The sequence below is a fragment of the Pygoscelis adeliae genome, unplaced genomic scaffold, assembly GCF_000699105.1.
Source record: "Pygoscelis adeliae isolate BGI_AS28 unplaced genomic scaffold, ASM69910v1 Scaffold22, whole genome shotgun sequence".
Lineage (NCBI taxonomy): Eukaryota > Metazoa > Chordata > Aves > Sphenisciformes > Spheniscidae > Pygoscelis > Pygoscelis adeliae.
This window is the reverse complement of record NW_008824350.1, coordinates 1,161,524-1,183,569: the sequence shown is the minus strand read 5'-3', so window position 1 is coordinate 1,183,569 and position 22,046 is coordinate 1,161,524. Positions and strand designations below refer to the sequence as shown.

Genomic DNA, 22,046 nt, shown 5'->3' with positions numbered 1-22,046 from the left:
GAGTTTGTGGTAGGATTTTGAGCAATCTGTTACACTTCACCTAACGTCAGGAAAGCCATTCTGTATTTCTGCTGAGTCTCGGTATCCTACCTCTCTGCAGTTGCAAAGGGTGCATGATTGTAGCATGTGGGAGCTGCCTATAGACTAGAAGTTCCAGAGAGTACAGCCAAAGGAGGGGCCCAGACAGTCCTTTGTTGTTTAATGCTTAATAGTTGTCTGATACTCTTGAATATGTCATATTTTCTTTTGCTTGGATCTTTTGATGAATGTCGTGTTAGCATCTTGCAATGTAATGTGAGGATGAGCAGAGCAGAATACTTTATCTCTTCCAGGAAGATGCTCTGGAGCTGGGGGTCTGCTGTCCGAAGGCATTGCAGGAGTCTGGTGATACTGTGCTCTGTTAAGTACGGGTTTCCAGTTGCATCTGCTGCTCTGGGTCTAGAAAGGAGAAGCAGCTGTTCAAGTGGCTTGAATTTAGCTCACTGTGTCCTTTGTGAAAACCAGTGGTGTTTCAGAGTGCACGGGGAAAAGGCATGAGGACAGGCTGGGGACCACTGTTCTCTTTGGCTTGCTTTGTGATAGGGTAGGTACCACAGTTTTGCAGCTAGCTCTGTCTTTGTTGCTTATCTAGTCTAAGGTAGGGAGTCATAGCAGGCCAACCCAGATGTGGAAAACACACATGAGCATGGCCAGACCACTGCTTGAAAAGAGAAATATGCTGACTGGGGGGGGGAGAGAGAGAGAGAGAGAGAGAGGAAGGCCCTTTTGATGATTGTGTCTACTAGATTGTCCACATTAGTGACTGTCTTTGAATCGTAAACAACGTTAGCTCATAGTTTGTAACGTTTCCCACTTCCAGCCAACCTCACTACTCTCTCTTCTGACTGTAGCCTCTGCCAGCCATGCTACCCTTGCTTTCAATACAGAGATTTGGGAGGGTGCTCTCTTCATGAGGGGGGAAAAGATACGTAAAGCTGCATGTCATCAACGTAATGGCTGGCATTGCCGCCCATACACTTCATCATATTCCCTGGAGGTTTTGCATAGATATTAAATAGAAGTGGTGGAAGAATTGAGCCCTGTGGCATTCTTCATGTCAAGGCTCATGGAGAGGAGGAGCAGCCGCCTGTCAGGGGCCTCCTGGGATCTGCTGGAAAGGAACGAGTGTAGCCAGCTCAGTGCAGTTCTCTCAGCACTTGTCAAGACATGCGGTTGGTCAAGCTGTACCTCTTAGTCTGCAGTGTCACAGGCAACTGATAGCTCAGGTAGCATCTGCATGATTTCTTAGTCTCTGTGAGAAGACCCGAGACCCCACTGGTGCTTCATTTCCAGACTCATTCATGAATGTCTCCAAAAGGAGAATGCAGAGTATTTTCTGAAGCCGCGTTACATCACTTGTTTCCCACCACTTCTCAGATCTTGCCCAGTTTGAAACTGGATGGCAGTGCTGCTGAAGAACAATTTCTGATTTAAAATGTCTTTTTCAGTTGTCCTCAGTGGTCCTCACAGTATCAAATGATCTAAAATATAAGACTAGAGGCTAAAAGTATAGTAAATGAAAACTCCATGGTCTTGAGGAGAGCAAGTCCCACATTTTTGATCATGGCTGGGGACCATTGCAAACTTCAGAAGGAAAAGTCTGTTGCTTTCTGTTATGTGATTAGTCATTTCTTTCTGTGCTATCAGCTTTTTACTTGCCTAGTCATGTAGTGAGCATGGTTTTAGAGGGAAATGACTAGAAAGGGGCCTGGCCTCAGGAACTGGAGACAATCTGGATTCATACTCAAAGGATCTGGTGGAAATTTAAGAGCTGCATTTAAGGAGGACTGGTTCTTTGTTATACAAGTTTTCCAGGGGTGATGTGGACATCACATGTAGTCATGGTTGAGCTTGGCTGGTTATATGTCTTCAGTGAGTGCTCTCCTTCTCTGGATCCTAACCTGAAATGTGATAGGCACTGCAGGAAGGGTGTGCTAGATTCTGCCCATCTTGTAGCTTTTGTAAAAGTTGTAGCGGACTCGAATTGCTGGGACTTTGCAGGATGGGCTGGAAAGTAGTGGTGGAGAGCTGCTCTGCTGCTTTCGGGGCCCATCAGGATCCCTTGTCAGAAGAGAAACGAACGTCCTGAAGCAGATGGAGTGAAGCCAGGCTCTTGGTCCTTGTTGCTAACTTACAGGCTTATAAACCAGGCCAGTTCTTGTTGGTTTTTTTCGTTTAAGGCATGCCTAGACAGAGGAGTCATGGCACTAGGTACTGTACAGAAAAGTAGTGAGTCGGCGTCTGCTCAGAAATCTTATGGTCTAGTTAGAGCAGGCAGGCAAAGGTTGAGCAGGCAAGGGCTGTTCTTCGCTGACTTTGTTATTAGCTGACCTGATTCCATGACAGAAAACCTCAGTTTCTTAACGCTTAAAAGGACAGTGACCTCATGAAAGTCACAGGGTCTGATCCTCCATCCTGGTGTATGCTCTCATGCCAGTGACTACTTGCAAGGCTGCATAGCGTTGCACCAGCCTCACATCGCTGTCCCAGGACCGACAGGGCTGGTGGTGCTTTCAGAGCGCTCAGGTGCTTCCGCTGCTCTGAGCCTGCTGTTTCATTTCAGTCCCGCCCTTTTTCACCAAAAAAGAGCCCCTAACTCCTACTAGACATACACCCCTCCTATGCAGCCTTGCAGAAGATTGTAATAGCATAGGTTGTTCTTTTCCAAGCCAGGGAGCTTTTATTAGTCAGCCAGAACCGGGTTATTTTAGTGTCCTCAGGCTGGAATGTAAATGCAAAGCCTGCGTGTATGTCAGACACAGCAGTGTCACCGGCCCGCCTGTCCCAAGCATCTGGGATTTCACCTGTGGCCCTGCACTGAGGGGCTGTGTGCTTTTCGCAGTGTGCTGACAACTTTATTCTGTATTTCCAGTTGTGCTGCTTTTCGGCCTTTTTTTGCCTGCCTTGGCCAGCAGTTAGTTGTTCGTGTCTGCTCCTTGATTTCTTTTCCCCAGCATCTTTGAAATCTATGCATATGCTGATGATTTTGTGTCATTAATATCAATCTAGACAAGTCTGTGTGACCTTTCACTCCCATGTCCAAAGGGAAGAATCGACCCTTGCAGTCAGTCACAGCACAGCACTGACTCATACATACTTTTCATAAAAATAATGCAGAAATTCCCCATAGTTTTTACAAATATTTTTTCAGGAGATGAAGTGTAAGTCTTCCATAGCAACACAGCTTGGGAAAACTATGAAGCATGTAACATCAGATAATTAATCTTTCTGATATATGAGACACTTTTTACTATTAATGTTGTCCGTTTATTTTTTCTCTTTGTGTATCTCACTTGCTCAAACTCAGCTGATCTGTTTGAGTTTCATTTGAGCTCATGTGCTCTCCAGTCTTATTCCCGCCCTTGTCTGTTCTCCAGCTCCATTGTAAACCTCCTGGGAGGGGGCTGGGATTTGTCCCACCTCCATGACTCCACAGTGATGAGCACAAAAGGACCGTACTTTCCCTTTTTTGCCCCGATTCTAATAATACTTTCTGGTTTTCCTGCATAAGGTAAAATATAGAATCATAGAATAGTTTGGGTTGGAAGGGACCTCTAAAGGTCATCTAGTCCAGCCCCCCCTGCTGTGGGCAGGGACATCTTCAACTAGATCAGGTTGCTCAGAGCCCCGTCCAACCTGACCTTGAATGTTGCCAGGGATGGGGCATCCACCACCTCTCTGGGCAACCTCTGCCAGGGTTTCACCACCCTCAGCGTAAAAAATTTCTTCGTTATATCTAGTCTAAATCTACCCGCCTTTAGTTTAAAGCCATTCCCCCTCGTCCTGTTGCAGCAGGCCCTGCTCAAAAGTTTGCCGCCATCTTTTTTTTATAAGGCCCCTTTAAGTACTGATAGGCTGCAATAAGGTCTCCCTGAAGCCTTCTCTTCTCTAGGCTGAACAACCCCAACTCTCTCAGCCTTTCCTCATAGGAGAGGTGTTCCATCCCCCTGATCATTTTTGTGACCCTCCTCTGGACCCGCTCCAACAGGCCCGTGCTGTGTTTAGATATGTAGCACTGAAAACAAAGAAAAAATATCTCTAAGTTTAAAGTTCCTTAAAAAAAACTACCTGAAATTCGGAACGAGTCAGAGTCACTCCATTGAAGACTAATGGTAAAACAAAACAACCAGCCACCCAAAAGTATTTGCAGGGAATCTGTTTTCCACTGAGATATGACTGTCATAAGGAAATATTGTTTCTTTACTTTCCTATATTTGATTATCTGTCACTTTTTAAAAATTCCATTTATAATTAGTCAGGGCAAGTCCTGAAGGTCCCAGTATCTGCATACCTTTCCAGTGGATACTTAGAGGCTGGTGTTTTTGATTGTGCTTGCTGTAGTGGAGCCAAGGCAAGCTTTCTTAAAGTATGGAGGTGACTAAATGCTTCTCCTAAATTATTTTTTTCTTTAAGGCAAAAGATGCATATTTAAAATCTTTAAAATAAATGTAATGAAACAGCTAGACTACAAGATTGTGTCAAGAATGAATTTGACCCATTAACTTGGTAGCTCCTCTGCCATTAGGATCTCAAAAACCCTTTTCTCCCTCTTAGAAAAATCTGAAATTTAATCTTACATCCTACTTGACAGTGTCATTTAAAACCAAATATTTAACATTCTAAGATTTATAGTTATTTTCAGTCTTAGAAGAAGGTGGAAACTGAGGTCATCTCCAGCCAGATCCTATATCTGTTGCTGAGATGTATTGTTTTTGTTAATACGACTGCTTTGTGGTGTGCATATTCTACTGACTGGAGTAATTTTTAGCATAAAGAAAACCCATGCAGTGGTGGCAGTTTGTTGTCACACAGCTGTGCTCTTCCTTCTGGTAAACTCCTTGGAGTTAGTGAGCATCCCTGGCTTAATATAGGGGGAATCTGACATAGCTCTGTGGAAGCTCAAGTGTTTGTGGCAAGAGCTGTTAATCTTTGATCAGCTGGAGTCTCCTTGTTACTGACTTTGATTACACAAGTGTACAACTTTAATTACAGCTTTTAATAAGCTTTCATTTCTTCCTAGTCACATTCTTTGTATAGTAGTGCAGCTTATCTTTTCCTTTCTCCTCTGCTCCCCTTCCCTCCCTCCCTGCCTTTTTATGGAAAAAGGGGTTTGAGGTCATTGTGGGGATTCAGTGTCCGGAGGGATCCCGCTGTACACGCTCTGCCCATGGCTCTGCCCTCCGCTCGCTCGTACAGTCCAGAAAGCTCTCTCCTTCAGCTGCCCTGCAAAGATCCCCGCACCGGCTGCTGCCCAGGAGCTGGTGGTCAGCAGGGGGGGGACAGGGCTGTGAGGCACCACATTCACACAGACGTTCACTGCTGCGCAAAGCCACTGAACAACACTTAGAAAGTCTCTGTAGCCAAAGGATGTATTGACTCCTGCGTGCAATTCCTGCTTGTGGAGGACTGCCTGCCTTCTCTCCTTTGAGGACACTCTGAAATGCGGCGGCTGAAGTCAGAGTGGTAGAGGGAAGCAGCAAGCTGGTGGGCTCCGGCATTCAGCCACGGTGCTCGTTCCACATCCAGGGGCTCAGCATGCTGGACACGCTCTGCTCATTAGAGAAATGACCTGGTGGGAGCTTTGTGAGAGACTTACAGCCTTGTAATTGTAAATAATTGAGATATGGCTTAAAACAAGCATAAGGAAATGCTTTTGTTGCATGAATCGTATTTCAGCTGTGGAACTCATCGCCCCACAACGTTTTAGGTATGAAAAAGATAAGTGGATTGAAGAGTTGGTTGGATAAATTCATGGAAGAAAGATTCATCAAGGTCTATTAAACATAATATCCCCACCATTGGGTCACCTGAGACTTGGTTAGTTAAGTCTCTTCCCCCCCTTAACTTGGGGAAGTTAAGTTCTGATCATCAGAAGTGAGAAGGGGGAACTAGAGGTGCCTCCCTCTGTATTTGCCCCGCTCTTGTGTTCTTCCCTGAGCCTCTGCTGTTGGCCCCTGTCAGCGAGAGGATATTGGGCCAGTACAGCCCAGGGAAAAAGAGTATGGCTCCCATGGAAGCCATAAGGTGCAACCAAGGAGTGACTTAAAAGACGTGAGTCAGAAAAAAGACACAGATGGTAAAACAGAGCAATTTGACATTCAGAGGTGTACAAAAGGAGTATACTTTTAAAATGCCAGTTGTGCCTACGGAAGAGGGTAGTGGGGAAAACAACTTATAAAACAGGAAAGGGAGCCTCTCTTGTCTCTGTGCATGCATCCCTTCGGCTCCCTTGCTGTGCATGCTATACTCTTTTTGCACACTAATGAATATCAGAGCAAGTTATGCTATATATCACTCTACTCCTATTTTCTAATGAACTTACCCCTAATGGGTAACTTTCCTAGTTATTCATGTCATGACTGAATTTCACCTTGACAATAGATCAAGAATGAAGTTCAGCAGTGTGGCCCACCTACTTTGCAATGCTCCAGCATGACAGATGCTTTGTGTCCTCAAGGTAGCTTTACTTTGATGCTTTTCCCTGTTTAGAAAAATTTGGAGGGAGGATTTTGGTAATCTCCATCAGGCAGAGGTTTTAAACGTTTCTCAAGGGAAGATGAAGATTCTACAGAATTTTTTAACAAATAGTTATTTATTAAATAAATGACATCATTGTCTTTAGAACTGTTCCTCCCACTGGGCTCCAGAGGAAAGCAGCATTTGCCATGCTGGATCTTACCGGTCACTGTTGTAGCCTGCTGCTGTTGGTGCCTTAGGCTTGACTGTGGAAAACTCTGGAAGGGTTATGACAAAATGTCTAGTTTGACCATTGCAGACATGGCCTTAGTTGTTAAGGGGTGTGTTTTCATGCTTCAGAAGCACACAATATGAGGACTATGTCCTTTGCTCTTATGGGCTCTCTGACACCAGAAATGCTGGAGTGAAGTTCTTCTAAACTTGGCTGGCTTTCTGGTTGCTCAAAATATGCTGCAGGAGTTGCTGTAACGTAGGATTGAAATGACTGGTTTGCTGAATTGGCTGGACAAACTACGGGGGAAGAGAAACAATAGAATGAGTGCACCGTGGTGTGTATGTTGCCTGACCTAGGGTCATGGGGCAGTGTGGTTGCATCACTTGCTCATTCAGTAGCTATGCCACTACTGAAAAGACCTGTGTCCAGTTCCTGAGAGTCTGATCTTTTGGTGGCACTTTCTGCATGATCTACTTCAGCAGTGTCTCATGTCAGCAAGCTTTGCATGTGTTCAGGGAAAGTTCTTCTGCTTGTCCATTTTTAAACCACCCTTATGTCCCCTTTTTCCTAGTCTTGTTTGAGGGGGCAGTGCAATCTTTCTTACTCTCTGTCCTGTCTCTTTTGGCAGACTTGGGGACCAGTTCTACAAAGAAGCAATTGAGCACTGTCGCAGCTACAACTCTCGGCTGTGTGCTGAGCGAAGCGTCCGCCTTCCTTTCCTGGATTCGCAAACTGGGGTAGCTCAGAACAACTGCTACATCTGGATGGAGAAGAGGCACAGGGGACCAGGTTGGTAGCATTGCGTCTGTGTATCCATGTGCATGTATGGAGGGCTGGCCACTGAACCCTCATGGGGTTTAATTAATAGGAGCTCAAACCTGCTACAGGCCACACAGAAAAGAAGCTGCCTAAACCTCTGTGCCTGCAGGGGATTTCCTTTGGTAACTGCAGAGAGCACATCCTAATTATTCTCTCTCTATCCAAAGAAGTGCCTGACATGGTAGTTTCTACAACCACATCATTGTAGCTCTTTTAATGCTATTGATCCCAGTCTGTAGCAGAAGACAATGCTCTGCCCTAAGCAGGACTGGAATTATCTTCAGGGTGGAGAGGTGGAGGTGGGAGTTTCTCAGATGAATGCTGAAAATAAGGAATTCTATTGGGAAGGATATAAAGCCGAAGTAAAATATAGGAGAGTCCAGTTATTGGAATGAATGTTGTTCTGAGGGTTAGAAATATACCTGTAACTCCTGGTTCTGCTTTGGACAAGTTACTTGGATATCAGTTCTGGAGCCGCAGTTTCCTCAGGTACAGAAAGAAGTTGGTGTATGTCCTTAAAGAGCTTTGGCTGATGCCTGTTCCAAAGATCAGTGAAGCTCAAGGGAAAAGAGCACTGTTATTTTTGTAGACTTTGGTCAGTCTTTCTTAGAGTGAATCCATCTGAAATCGTTGTTTGAAAGGCAAAGGACAGTCACCAGTTCAAAGACTCGAGATGTTACTCAGCCAGAAGGCCTCCTGAACCCCAGGGAGAATTTTGCTAGAGTATGGCTCAGTATATGACCCACCATTAGCTCAGGGAACAGACTTTTTTACAGCACCAAACCGGGTTTGTATTTTTTTGTTTTTTTTTCACTGCAGACCAGAGAATCCAGGCAGGGATGGGGCTAGGGTGCATGGGCACCGGAAGCACAGCATGCACATAAACATGCCAGTTCCTGTAAACCATACTGAAAAAAAACCCCAAAACTCCAGATCTGGAATTACGGGAAGGTGCAGCCTGCTCTTACCTCCTCCACTGGCCAGTTTGCAGGAGGTGGAGTGGGAGGAACACATAGGCTATTTCCCTCCCCTTCTGGGGGCAGACTAAGAAAGCTATTGCTGCCTCTGAAGAGTGCTTGGCTGAAAATTTCCCTCTCCCTTTCCTAGGATATACTGAGAGAAGGATCCTTGCACTGCTCCTATTCCTAAAATATCCAAAATAGATTTAGTATTGTCTTGCAGTACTACCAGAAAACTCTTTCTATAGTAAAATGCAGCCACTTCTGGTGCAGGAGACAACAGGTGTTTTACCAGAGTTAAAGATACCCTGATAATGTTTCAGCTGCCAAAACTACTGGGGTAATCTGGGGCCACTGAATGTGGTTTACAAGCTGGGAGTTGTCTGAGGTTCTGGGCTAACCCTTCTTTCTGGCCTAACCCTTCTTTCTGGGGTAACCACAGTTGTGTTTTTGTTTCAGCTGAAAATTCCCCATTCCTAAGAGATTATGCTTTGGCAAAATTAGCTTTCCTTTTTTTTTGCTAATCCGTTTACTCAAGGAATTTCTGTTCTTGTAGCATCTCGTTATGAGTAAGGTGCTGCTATTTTTATCCTTTTGAATGCAGTCATGAGCAGGTATACATCCACTATATCCACAAGTAATGTTTTAGCAAGAGCATCTGCTACAAAGATAGACATAGGTAGTCTTGTATGGGTCTCATTGGTGTCTCCACACTTACAGAAGAAATCCTCATAACAGCGTTACAGCATCACACCAGGAACCAAGAGGTCTTAACGCTTTGCCTTTCTCAGCCACAAGCTCTCTGGACTACCTTGAGCAAATTCACTCTGCAAATCTTTCTTTCCTTACTTCTGATAGTGAACTGTACGGCAGCTTACCCTGCAAAAGAGGATCAGTGGCATTTCTCCTGCAGGGCTGCAGGCAGGACTAATGGTGGAACATTCTTCACAGAGAGTCTTAAGTGAAACAAGCCTCCTGCATCTGCATCAGCCACCAAATCTGGTGCCTTTGTTATTCTGAACTAGAATAATCAGTGTGAAATGAAGCAGCCCTCCTCCCCCATATTTGCCCTCCTCTTTCTTGATTTTTATTAGCCCATTTAGTGCTCCCTTGGGTCTCTTTGCATCATCTATTTCTCATAGTATTATGGTGGGTCAGAGCATCCCTCTACAGTTTTAGCACGCCTGTTTTCAGACTGTACACAATGCACTTATGCCCATACTGAAGGGCTCTGAAAATTCTCTGCCAACCACCCTGGTGTCTGTCTTGTGTGCTGTGTTCACTGCCATTTACTACCCCTAATCTGAAAAACTGTATAAAGACAAATGGCAAAGCTCCAGAACCTCTTTTCACTTACAGAGGGCTTGAAAAACAGAGGAGAGTCAGGATCTCAGCATATTAACTTGGTTTCTTGCTGTCCTCTTTGTTAAAGGAGTCAGAAAACTGCATCTCATGATAAACAGTTCAGGGTTAATTTCACACAATACTGCACATAACTCCCTCCTCCTTTTCCCCTCCTCCCACAGCCTCTCACACCAGCTTTGAGTTATGACTCTCCTACACTAATGAGATAAACAACATAACTCACTGCAGGTTCTGCTATTTCCTCTATAAGTAAATGGTTGGAACCTTCTCTGGTTGCCCTATAAGGCACCAGAGGGAGAGACAACTGAGCCACGACTGAAGATGGCAAGACCTGTATATGCATTATTTCCATACGCACTGCAAGATCAACTGTGGAGGGGCTAGATTCAGAGCGTTCAGAACTGACCCTTTCTTTGTTGCCCCTCCTTTGTGTAAACAATCAAAGATCCACACTTCATGTGAGCCGGCACAGTGACAGATAGGGGTCAGGGTGGAGAACTGAAGGTAGCATTTGATGGGTTTGGATCAAGTGAAGGTCTGGTATGTATTTTAAGTTCATTGGATGTCTGTGTATTAATGAGCAAGGGTATTGTGAGTAGGAACAGAGAAGTTACCTCAAGGGGTGCAGAGATGGATGTTGGATCATCTATCTCTTATTGATCTATCTGCCACCTAGAGTGGGCTGTAGGTCCTCTAGGGAAGAGGCTTTCCCACCTCTGTCTTTTCAAGGATACCTGCTTTGTTTCTTGTTGGGCTTTCAGCATTTCTGGTTGGCTTTCACTGTCCTGGCTGAATCCAGAACTGCTAATTCATATAAGACCGCTCAATAATTGAATCCCCATTAACAGATACTCCCCCAAAACTGCAGTAGATCCTTGCTCCTCTCTGTCTGGGACAAATGCTCAAAGCTGTGGTGCTTATTTCATTCAAATGACTCCTCTGTGGAGGCCTGTGCAATGGAGGGCTGAATCTCTGTTCTATTGCTTCGGTCTAGCAACCGCCATTTCAATGTTGTGAGCGAGTTCTTGCACAGGACCTGCTGTGAAAGGGTGAGGCTTCTTGCCTCCACCTCTTTAATGACTCACATCAGAGCCAGGCACAATCCACCTCATCATAATAGCAATTGTTTGCAGTGGTTAATGTTTGCAAAGTGCCATGAAGAAGTGTGTCCAAACATTGTAGAAGTGCTAGTTATTCACATTTTTATTCCCAAACCAGTCCCAAGCGCCCCGTTTTGAAATGTGTCCTTCTTGGGTGGGCATAATGCCCAGCAAGCTGTGCAGCAATGAAAGAAGGATGTGAAAAGCCCCAGTTCAGTAGCACTCTGTGCCCTGAAACAGCCAGGATCTCTGCGAATACTCCATCGCTCGGCCATACCCAGGCAGAGTGCTGTAGATGCTCCATTTATGCACCAAGGCCTTGGAAGTAAGTGGAAAGTTCTGGGGTCTGAACTGGCATTCCCAACAATTGAAATATTTCAAACCAGGAGCTTAGGCTTCACTTGCAGAATTTGATTAGCCCATTCTCTTGAGGTAAATAATTTTGTTGTCTTCCCCCCCCCCAAGTAACAGGATATTGGTTTTTTCATTATCCTCATTTGGTTCAGTGAGTCAGTTTTGTTCCCAAGCTGGTACACTTTCCTGGCTGCTTCAGAGGGGATGGCTGAGAACTCTTGGGCCATCCTGCTGCCCTTGAGCTGTTCTGCTTTACTGGCATCGCCTTGATGTCGTTCAGCTGTTCACTGTTGGAACAGTTTCAGATATGGTAACATACTCCTGTCCTCTCTCTTACGTGGTCTTACCTGTTTTCTAAGGGCAATGAGTCTGGAATTGCAGTCGTGCTTTGTAGCCCCTTCAAGACTAACAGCAACAAGCAGAAGGACAGAAGAGCCAAAGCAGAATTGGTGGATGGAGAGGGCAGGGGAAGCAGGGGAGAGAATGACATTCTTCCAACTTTTCTGTATCTTGCTGGGTATTTCTGTGTGACATGAGTATCTGGGGCAGTTGAGGATACTTTGAAGCACTTGGCAGTGTGCTTCTGTGCCCCTAGTAGCGATGCATTCACGAAGCCCTGCTGTGTTCTGAATACAAGAGAGCAAAGCATAGCTTGAACGTTGGCTAAAGGGTGTCTGTCAGGAGAGCCAGGGCAGCTCAGAAGCCAGCGATGCCAAATGCGATTCAATGAAGCATGCAGTAATATAAACATTACTGCTGTATCTCCTCCCTCCTTCAGGATGTTGGCATGAGGAGGTAGTAACCAGAATGAGGAATCTGTCTTCAAACAAAAGTCCAGAATTTAAGCAAAAATACATCCAAATAGCCAGACCTCATGGATCTTGGTTTGCTCCCATTCGGAAGACACAAATTTCCTGAGTTGCTCTGTGCATCAGGGCCTTATGATTTGCGTGTCGGAACTTCATCTCTTCTCTCCCAAGGGGCTTTCTCTGCCCGTGGAGGAGGCATCACCCCTGTGACCCAGGAGAGTCTGAAATTCTATTTACCCTGAAGAAATCACAAATTATTTATGTGCAGCTCTGGTTTCAGTGAGCTGAGTGAAGTGTATAAGTGAGACCTCGATTCTCTGTAGGCCTGATCCCAAGAGGTGCTGAGGAGCCTCAGGAGCACTGGATGCCTTGCGTGTGTAGTTCTGCCTCACAATTTGCAGAATTGAACCCTCCAACAAAGAGATGCTGGAAGGGCAAGAACAAAGATGCTAGAGACAATGCTTGTGGTTTACAAACTGAAATATGATTATGTTTATTTTTTGCTTGTAATCTTCAGGCCTGGCCCCAGGTCAGCTGTACACGTATCCAGCACGTTGCTGGCGCAAAAAGAGGCGTTTGCATCCCCCTGAGGATTCCAGGCTGAAGCTGCTGGAAATTAAACCTGGTAAGTATTTGTTTGCCTCTCTCTCTCTCTCTCCTGTGCTGCAGAGCAGCTGGCATACATGCAAACCTGGCATTTAGACCTTGGACTTTATCTTTGCCACTCTCCAACCATTTCTCTTTGCATCTGTTACATCTTACTTGATTTGCTGTAACAACAACCACCAAACCCTCTGCACTCAACTCATCCCTTACAGAAATGTGTACAACTTGTATTGAATGCAATGGGAGCTGAATTTACCTTCCATAGGGGTGAATCCTGGCCTCTATTAGCGAATTCATAAGGATGTAAAGGATCAATGTATTACTAATTATTGCCTCAGTGTGTTATTAATACAAAATTTCACTCTGGCATCTGCTGCCTAATCTTTGTGAAAAAGACCGCTGTGTGCGTGGAACAGTACACTGATAAGATTTTTCATAATGGGGCTGGGTACCAAGGGTGTGACCAGATTATAAACAACAAATAATAAAAATTAGTGAGCATATGCCACATTTGTATATGTGTGTATGCCTGTATGTGTACTTTAGTCCATTCTTTTTTCATTCTTCTTGTCCTTGGTACTCTTCCCCCACAATTAAACTATGTGACGTGAGGAGTCTGGATGCTGAATGAGTGACTGTAAAGCAGATGCGGAGAAGCTACAGCTGTGTCAGGTAGAGCGTAGTGTTGCGCATTCTTCCCTGCAGTTAGTAATAAAGGCTTGCTGTCTTTGGGGTCAGCTATTATGAGAAAGAGGGAACACACGTACTCACAGCTGTATGTGGTTTTTAAGAGGCGAGGCACTGCCAATATAATAAGTACAGGAGAAAACCCCCAAATGTAAATTAAGAATATTTAAAAAGCCTGTTTAACAGAAGAAGGCGTCTGGGAACTGAGCTATGCTCAGCAATACTGATGACTTTGCTTCTGTGCAGTAGTTGGTGAAGAGAGAGGAAGGGGCGATAGAGACAGTTCTAAACCCAGTAAAATCAGAGGAAAAATTCATGTTATTTTGGTAGAAACAGTTTTTGAAGGTTCCCTACCTTCAGTACAGGAGATGTCAGCAGGCAGTTGGGCAAGAGGAAGAAATGCCTGTAACCACTCAGCTGGGGTTCAAACAAAGGGCAAAATCTCAGCCAGCAAGTAGAACCAGACCTCACAGCAGAGCCGATCAGAAAGAACTGGTGAAATCAGTCAGGTTACTCTGATGGAAATGAGCCTGGACTCTAGGAAGAGGGTGATGTTGGCCCATAGAAATGTCTACCTCAGACTTTGTGATGATGCAACACTGCTGTGCCTTGGTAATTTAGTAAGGTAAAGCAGTAGTGTAAGAGTTTGGCTCTTCTTTGTTTGCATTATGTTTCTTTGCTGTACTCACTGAATGCCAAATTAGTGCATCCTACATGCCACAGGGCATGAAAGGCAATTACCACAAAGTTATCAGATAAAGAGACCTCAGCATGTCTGTCTCTGTGTTGTTTTCCCTACTATAAACATCTCTTCTGCATCTCAGGAGTGCTACTTTTGTTGCATTGCCGGTGGCAGCCAAATAAGGCAAGTTATATTGCTCTTCCATTTAAATCTATTTTCCAACCAATTTCTATCTAGTGATTAACTTCCCTTATCAGTTACACCACAAAATAATTTCACTCCATCTGTGCATATCCAGGATAGACTCACTAGTCAAAAATGGGATTTTTCCCTTCTCTGATTTAAAAGCATAAAACCTATGGAAAACATTGGATCTCCATTTAAAGGTAGCTTTTGACAGTTTGAGAAAAAGATAGTGTAATTTATTTGCAACATGGACAGCAGAAATACCGTACGTTTTGGAGCGGGACACTGTGGTAAAGCCTAATGCTGACCTCTTTATTCCTCAGTTAGACATTAGATGACTGTGTGGAGCGAAGATGTGGCAATTTACGATCCCTTAAGAAGCACAGAGATGACAACTGTAGGAAATCTAAAATAAATTTGGAAGAAATCTAATCTAAATGTTCCATAGTTTCACTCCACCTAGGGCTTGGACATCCTAGCCACGGCTTAGAGCTGTTCTCAGCAGCTAGAGAGTGGTTGTGCTTGGTTAATATGCAAGTAGCTGATTTTTATACATGAGGCTGTTGAATCGGTTATACGTTATATAACATATGCAAGCAATGCAATTCTACAACATCAGATTAGGGCTAAACCTTAGTTTTATTATGTTTTACATTCGTTAACTGTTTAGAAGTACTTCTAGTAAGACTGCCACTGTAACAAACACAGAAGGGGATCTTAGCTCCAAAAGCTGTCAATCCAGCAGTCAATGGGATCAGCATCAGGGCGTGTGAATACTTGCTTGGACTGCATCTGGGCTTTTGGAATGGCTCATTATAGCGATAAGTCATATCCAGAAATTCAAGACTTCTACATAACTCGGGAGGTACATAGACCTCAGATTTTTGTTTTGGTCAGTAAACCAATTCAACAGCTGGTCAGTAAGTAGAGTCAAACTATTGTCTTGCTAGCAGTCCAATGGGATAATAAATCATTTAGTAATAACATAGTATTTATAGTTACAACCTACTTGTGCAGTGTTGGTACCTTGCAGGTTTAGGTAGTGCATGGCTCAGCTCAGTGAGTGAGAGGTTCATATCTGGTAATACCAAAACCTAATGAAGAAAATAATCATGCTCCAACAGTCTCCTGTTTTTTGTAAAATGCAAGTGCACTAAAAATGTTTTTCTTGGGGTCAGTTGCTGCTTGCTTCTTAACAGAACACGGTGCTTTTATTGTCCTGGTCTGTTGCTTTTATTTGGTTTCAAGTGGAAGTGTTTGGTTTTAGGAATAGTTACAGCCAAAGTTGTAAAGATCAGAACACTGGAATAGGTGTTGCTGATGCAGCCTTTAGATGTTTATTTTCCTCTGCCACTGCTCTCAGAGTTACATGCATGGGTTGCCCTAGTAAAGTTGTTTGATCAAGGGTCTAAGCAATGTTCATGTTAATACTATTTCTAAGCATCCTCTATCCCATCCAGTAGCCTATCCAATTGATACGTGGTAGAAATAAAGTATTGCCAAAACTTACTTATGATAACTGCTTCAGTGACAATACAGTCAATATTATTACCAGACCTTTAGGAATTACACTAAGTATTCCTGACATTTACTTTCACATGGGCTGGTCTTCATCTTTCAGTGGTACATTCATATCATCAGAACCAAGCATTATGGCTCAAGTGCAGCCAAGTTTTCATTGCTGTAATGCATATGAGCTGTTACATGAGTCATTATAGTGTAGCAGTCAAGACTCCTATGAACAGTGGTATGGATTTGAAACAAATCCCCAGTCATGGGCAATATATTGACATGTTGCTAATACTGTGATTTTCTAGGTACAGAGTGCTAAAGTTATTAGATGTTGATGCTCTCATAATATTCATGAAACTAGACTTCTGTTCAACCACGTATGGGCAAACCTGATTCTCTGCAGAACTGGGCAGTGGTATTTGCATGGCACTTCAGCGTGGAGCAGTGGGAGGGCTGGCGGCAGCTCATGCTTCCACACTCACTCATCAGCTGGCTGTTCTCCTGCCCAGTAAAGGAGCAAGAGCAGAGCAGAGCTCCTGTGCACGGGAGGTCTGTGAGTCTGGGAATGTGTGAGGGAGAGGGTTGGGCTGGGCTGGGTAGCCTGTTCTTCAGAGGAAAGGGAGAAGGAGGAGAATTTCCAACTCTCCTACCACCACCTGGAACTGCAGGTGCCACGAAGGCAAGCAGGGGTTGCTATTACTGAGGGTTCTGGCCCTCAGTAATATCAGAGTAGCTTGAAAGATGACGGTTAGAAATGGAAGAGAGATCCCTGATTACACCCAAGGCCTCTTGAAATCTTAATTGCTCCTTGTCCTATATACTTAGTGGTTTTGTGGTACTGGGTGGTATCATGATTCTGTGTTGGGTCAGGTATCAATATTGTGGAAGTGGTATTACCTACAGTAAACCCTGCTGACAGTCAGGTATTACCCAAGCTTTGCAGCTGTGCAGATGAGAACAGATAGGGTGCATATGGCCAAAAACTCTGGTGGAATTTAAATTGGTAATGTCCCACTTCAGCTTTACAAGATGGCTAAATATAGATACGTACATATACTTACTTATGTAAGTATAAAGAATATGACTGGAAAGCTTTTGTCTCAATTCACTGCTGTCCTTTAGTTTTGGACTGAAAGCCATCAGTGAGGTCTCACAGCGGGCAGCCTTCCCACCCACTTGGAGGGTGTGGAATAGAGTTTCTGTGTGCTGCTGTTCTAGTGAGAATGAGCTGGTGTCCTGGGCTAGTGTCTGTCCTGTTACTTACCTCTGGGCAGTCTAGTGTTCAGCTGAACTACAGAAATGGCTTTTTTTTTTTACCAGCTGTTGAAGAGGTAGAAGTAAACAGAAGTATTTTTCATTTGCTATGATGAACCATGGTAGAATTGTTTGAAGCAAGTACTCATAACAGATTTTTAGATGCCACTTAAACAATGCATGATCTGTTTTTAATCTGACATGTAGGATATACCTATGTGAGTGTGGATGAATGAACAGAATCCTTACAGGTAAGCTATTATCTCTTTCAACCATCTCAATTTACCTTGTAGAGACTGTGTCTGATTGTACAAGGTACTGTGTTTCTCCTGGGAAGTGACGAGTGCCCCCAACTCTTGTGGTAGATGCTCAGCATGTCTGTGGAGGTCAGTGCTGTTTGAGACGGGCCACTTCACCAAGATAAAGTTAAGGTGAAATTGAAAAGCAAAGGACAGAATTAGCATTAGTATCACTTATATGATAGCATCTAGAGACTCAAGGAGCCTGTTAGACCACCATCCTGGGGACTGTTGTGAAGGCTTGTTATACTCTCTGCTGTAGTGGTATACTATAGCAGATCTTACAGTCCGAATATACAAAATACAGTAAAGGCAGTACTTTGATTCCAAAATGGAGAAATGAGTGACAAAGGTAATAAACTACTTGTATGAAGGTTTAACTGGAGGTTTGTGGTAGAGCTGGAAATTGAACCCGAGAACACAGAAAAAGCACAGTTCTCCTGAGTTCCATATTCTTTTTTCTTTCCCTGGTTGCTATGTCTAGTGTCACCCAAAGATATTAGAGCCTAAAAATAATTCAAACCACTAATTTCATGAGAATTTCCTTTTATCGTTTTTCTCAGATAGGCCAATTAATATTGGCTAGTTTCACTTTTGATTTCAACAATTTCTACACAATCACATGTTGGTTCTTGTTCAGTACTACAAGACAGCAGTGTTGTTTTGCTATGAACACTGTAAGGAAAGGCACATCTTTTCTTAACAAAAAGTTTTACTCCTATTTAACATATATGGAAACTTCTCTGTGATTAAAGGTTAGGTTCCTGTTATATTATAAAACCTGCCTATGGCTCCTCTTTAAGATCCATTAAGACTGTCTTAGGATCAAAACTGGCAGAATAATTCTGGTGCCAAATAAGAGTACTTCTGTATAATTCAGATGAATTGGATACCATATTCCTGAAGGGGGCTATAATATCAATGTATCAATTGTTCAGACTTCTGACAGGTTTCTGCAGATGTGAATTTACCAAAGATACTTTTATGTAGGGCTGATTTTAGTTTTTTTAATTGTTCATGGTTTTTATAAACATGTGCTGTCATGAAACCTAAATTTGGGGCCGATATGACATGACAGCCAGCAGACAGGAGCAACTTTTGTTCTCTGATGACTTGGTCTAGATTCCTCATGTAAGATGGAGTTTAATAGTCTGTTATCAACTTCTGTGACTTTTGCTGTCTTCCCTCCAAAATCCTGAAATTAAAATGTTTTTTAAAATCTGCTTTTTATTCAAGTACTTCTGCATTCTTAAGTACTTTGGCTTTTAAAATAACTCTCCTAATTTTTTATAATATATTCTTTAGTACTTTAAAATATCACTGATTTTAGGATAGGTTTTTAAATTTTTTTTTTTTCTTTTCACATGCCTGATTCCACTTGCCAGGTGTTTAGTTGCGGTAGGATTGGAAATGGGCTCTGCATACGTCTGCTGCTGTACTCGGGCATCTGCACAAGCCGCTGGGGCTGCGAGGCCAGCAGAGGGAGCAGTGAATAGTGTGTTTTTTGCAAGGGCAGGGCCTGACTCTGGTTCGCATAAACTGAAGTCAGGAGTTAGCTCTGCAGAAATGAATGGAGCTCTGTGGGTGTAAAACTAGGGTGGGAGAGGGATTGAGCCTACTCCGTGAGTCAACTTTTTAACAGATTTTCTTCTGTGGCAGGCATAGCCTGTTTTTAAATTATTATTTGTTAGAAACAGGATTTGATTTTGGTAGGTGGTGCCAAAGCAACAGTCCTGCAGTGTATTTAGGTCAAGTGTTAGGCAAATATTAGGTCAAATGTCAAATAACTCAACATCACAGAGTGTGGAAGATGATGAGCTTCATATTTGAAGAAGCTGCATGACCCATGTCAAAGAATTTTACTGAGCGATTCCACATGGATCCTGTAGTTTCTGGTTGATCTAGAGCAGATCTCATTTTCACCCATTCACATCAATCTTTATTTTTGGCACCTCATGTAGAAGAAAACAAAAAAATACTTAACTCTTTGTGACAGGGAGGGTGGATAATTTTCAGTTCTCATTTGATGTGTTACAGTGCACGTCGGCACGCTGGCCATGCTGAATCCTGAGGTTGGTCTACCGTGTACCTGTATATGTCACATTTCTGTAGCACTTTGGAATAAAATGGAGCTTTATATTGTGAATCCAAATCTGGGAGCAGGAATACTGGAAGGTGTTGGTTTTTTGGTTTGGATTTTTTTTCAGCGCTAGATAGGAAATTTCAATGTGTAAGAAAAAGGAAACATTCATCATGGCTGTAGGAATCCCTAAACACTTGAACTGTTTTTTTCCTATCATTTCTTTAGCAAATTGGGAACCTCTCATGCAAATGGGGGGAAAATTAATTTTTTACCAGCTCTAGCTTTTATTTATACCAAAATAGATACTGCTTTCTGCTGGGCCTTCTCTTTTGGGCTTCTTATCCAGCAAAGAACCTAAGTATTGGCCTAAATTTAAGTAGGTGTTTATTCATCAGCTAAGCCTGCAGCTTACAGATGAGTCCATTAATGCTACTGAATCAAAACAGTAGGTTCCAATTCTCCACTAATCTTGCCTTCAGATTGTTCACAGCAGGACATGGCACCCCAGGCAAGAGCTGCTGCTCTATGGCACTTACACATCCAGCTATGACTTGGGTTAGAAAAAGTGACTTTCTGTCACCAAGAGAAAACTCCTCAGTGTGGGACCTCCTTGTGAATCAGCTTCCTCCTTTTACACGCGTATTTAACCAGCCACTCTTCCATCTCATCCACCACCTTTAAATTCTTCCTACAATGGGGACCTTTGCCGGTCCAAATCTCTGGCCAGATAAAGTTTGCTTTCCTTTTCTTATGTGGCACAAGAATACCAGAGAACCTGTCCCGTTCTGCATGTATTCACTGACGCTGAATCATGATGTAGAAGTCCTGCAGTGAAATATCTTTGTCCCATTGCCAGTCTGCAGTAGAGGTGCCAACTTCTGCATTTAATGTGCCGCCCCACTATCACATACTTGCATCACCTGTACCCTGTACAGGACTACACAGCAGCAGGGACAATGGAGTATCTCTTTTTCTCTCAGCTTCTCAGTGTGTAAAATGGAGGTGCTAAAACATTGATCTAATTTGTCTATCTCAGAGAAGTGCCTAACAGATAGTTAATAAATCTTTTTAGAGAGTTTGGGAGGGGTAGGGGAGACCTTTTTATTTAAGGGAATGTATGAATAAAGTGTGCCACTTGCCAAGCCTTTAAAGTGCCAGTATTAAATGTTTTGACCATCAGCATGAAGGCTTGCAAAACTGGTATGAAACTGTACCAGCTCTGGTGCAAAACCTGGGCTTATGTGTACCAGGATGGTGATGAAAAACAAGTAATTTCTTACACACCCATATATACAAATAAAGAGACTCACCATAGGTGAACTGTTGAGCCAGTTTTCGCAAAGCTGGCTGTGCAGTGTAAGTGTTAGAAAGATGCCTCAAGTTTTGCACAGTATAACTCTTCTTGCTTCTTTTTGAGCGTAGGTGAGCTGGCCTTCTGTATGTCATGGTAGCCGGGGCTGTGATAACTTCTCCTTCAAATCATGCACTGTTCTTGCTGGGTATTCTTACATGTGATAAGCTGCAAATTCTTAGACTAATTCAGTGCAGTAGGTTCAAGGATGTGAGTGAATATGTATTTTCCCCCAAATGGGATTTCATGATTTTGCAGGTATGGAATTAAAACACAATCATTTCTAGAAAAGCAAATAATATTCTATAAATAGTGCAGTCAAGAAAACAAAAACATTGTTTCTGCTGCTTAACTCTGCAGTCATGCTGCTAGAATTTACAGGATTAACTTTGTGTAAATAGTTTCTCTTTCATTTGTGGGATCTGGAACAGGTCACTACAAGTATTTTAGATGCACAGTTTTACCAGTGCTTGTATGAATCACCTGGGATTACTCCCAGTTCTTGTGTGGCTGAGCCAGTTTGCATAATTAGGAGAAAGCTGCATGAAGAAGCCACCAGGCTTTGGAACCTCTCCGGGTTTTGATCAAAAGCCTGTTGAAGCCAGATCCCTCTGGCTCTAGTCATGAGGCTAAGGCAGAAGTAGCAACTGAACAAGGTAAGGCAATTTTGGAAACTGTTAAATCTTTATCTGTCTGAGTTCTCCGGGTCTCATCCCTGAGAATGGGAAAGTAGGCTGCATGTGCAGTGACCCACAGATACGAGGCTGTTGTAATTTCAGAAGCAATGCAGCCACTTAGAGGTGATTTTTCCACTGGTGTGTAGTCTCAGCTGTATTTAGTATATTTGTGAAAATGGAGTTATGGTGACTTGGGAGCCAGGCCGTTTTGAAAAATTATTTGGTCACTACAAGTAGGCCATTAAATTGAAGGAATGGGTTGTGCTCATGAACTCCTCAGAGCCTCTACAGTGTGACTGCAGGTCATCTCTTGGGACTCGATCTGCAGGACATGAGGAAAGCTTGGAGGGCTCAGGCAGCTGAGATGGCATCGGCTTGAAATACCTGGGCTGCTTGAGAGGGAGCTTACTTGTGGTGCCACCACCCTTTCTGCGTTATCCAGCCCATTGTTTTCGCTTCTTTGCTTTTCTTGGCTACTGTGTGTTTGACCTACATCTAGCTGCTAGGACGTGTCTTTGGGAAGAGGTTTTTCAGCATGTGCCTCTTAAGCTGCCAAGACCTAACTGTGAATGC

General features: G+C 43.4%; 1 protein-coding gene across 1 annotated transcript in view; it reads left to right on the top strand.

Annotated features, from left to right (window-relative positions):
* The window catches only part of DPF3 (D4, zinc and double PHD fingers, family 3), a 167,394-nt gene that overhangs the window by 64,497 nt on the left and 80,851 nt on the right, over positions 1–22,046 (top strand). Inside the window, 2 exon segments of the mRNA XM_009319183.1 lie at positions 7,359–7,519; positions 12,654–12,761. Coding sequence (XP_009317458.1) covers positions 7,359–7,519; positions 12,654–12,761 — 269 coding nt within the window.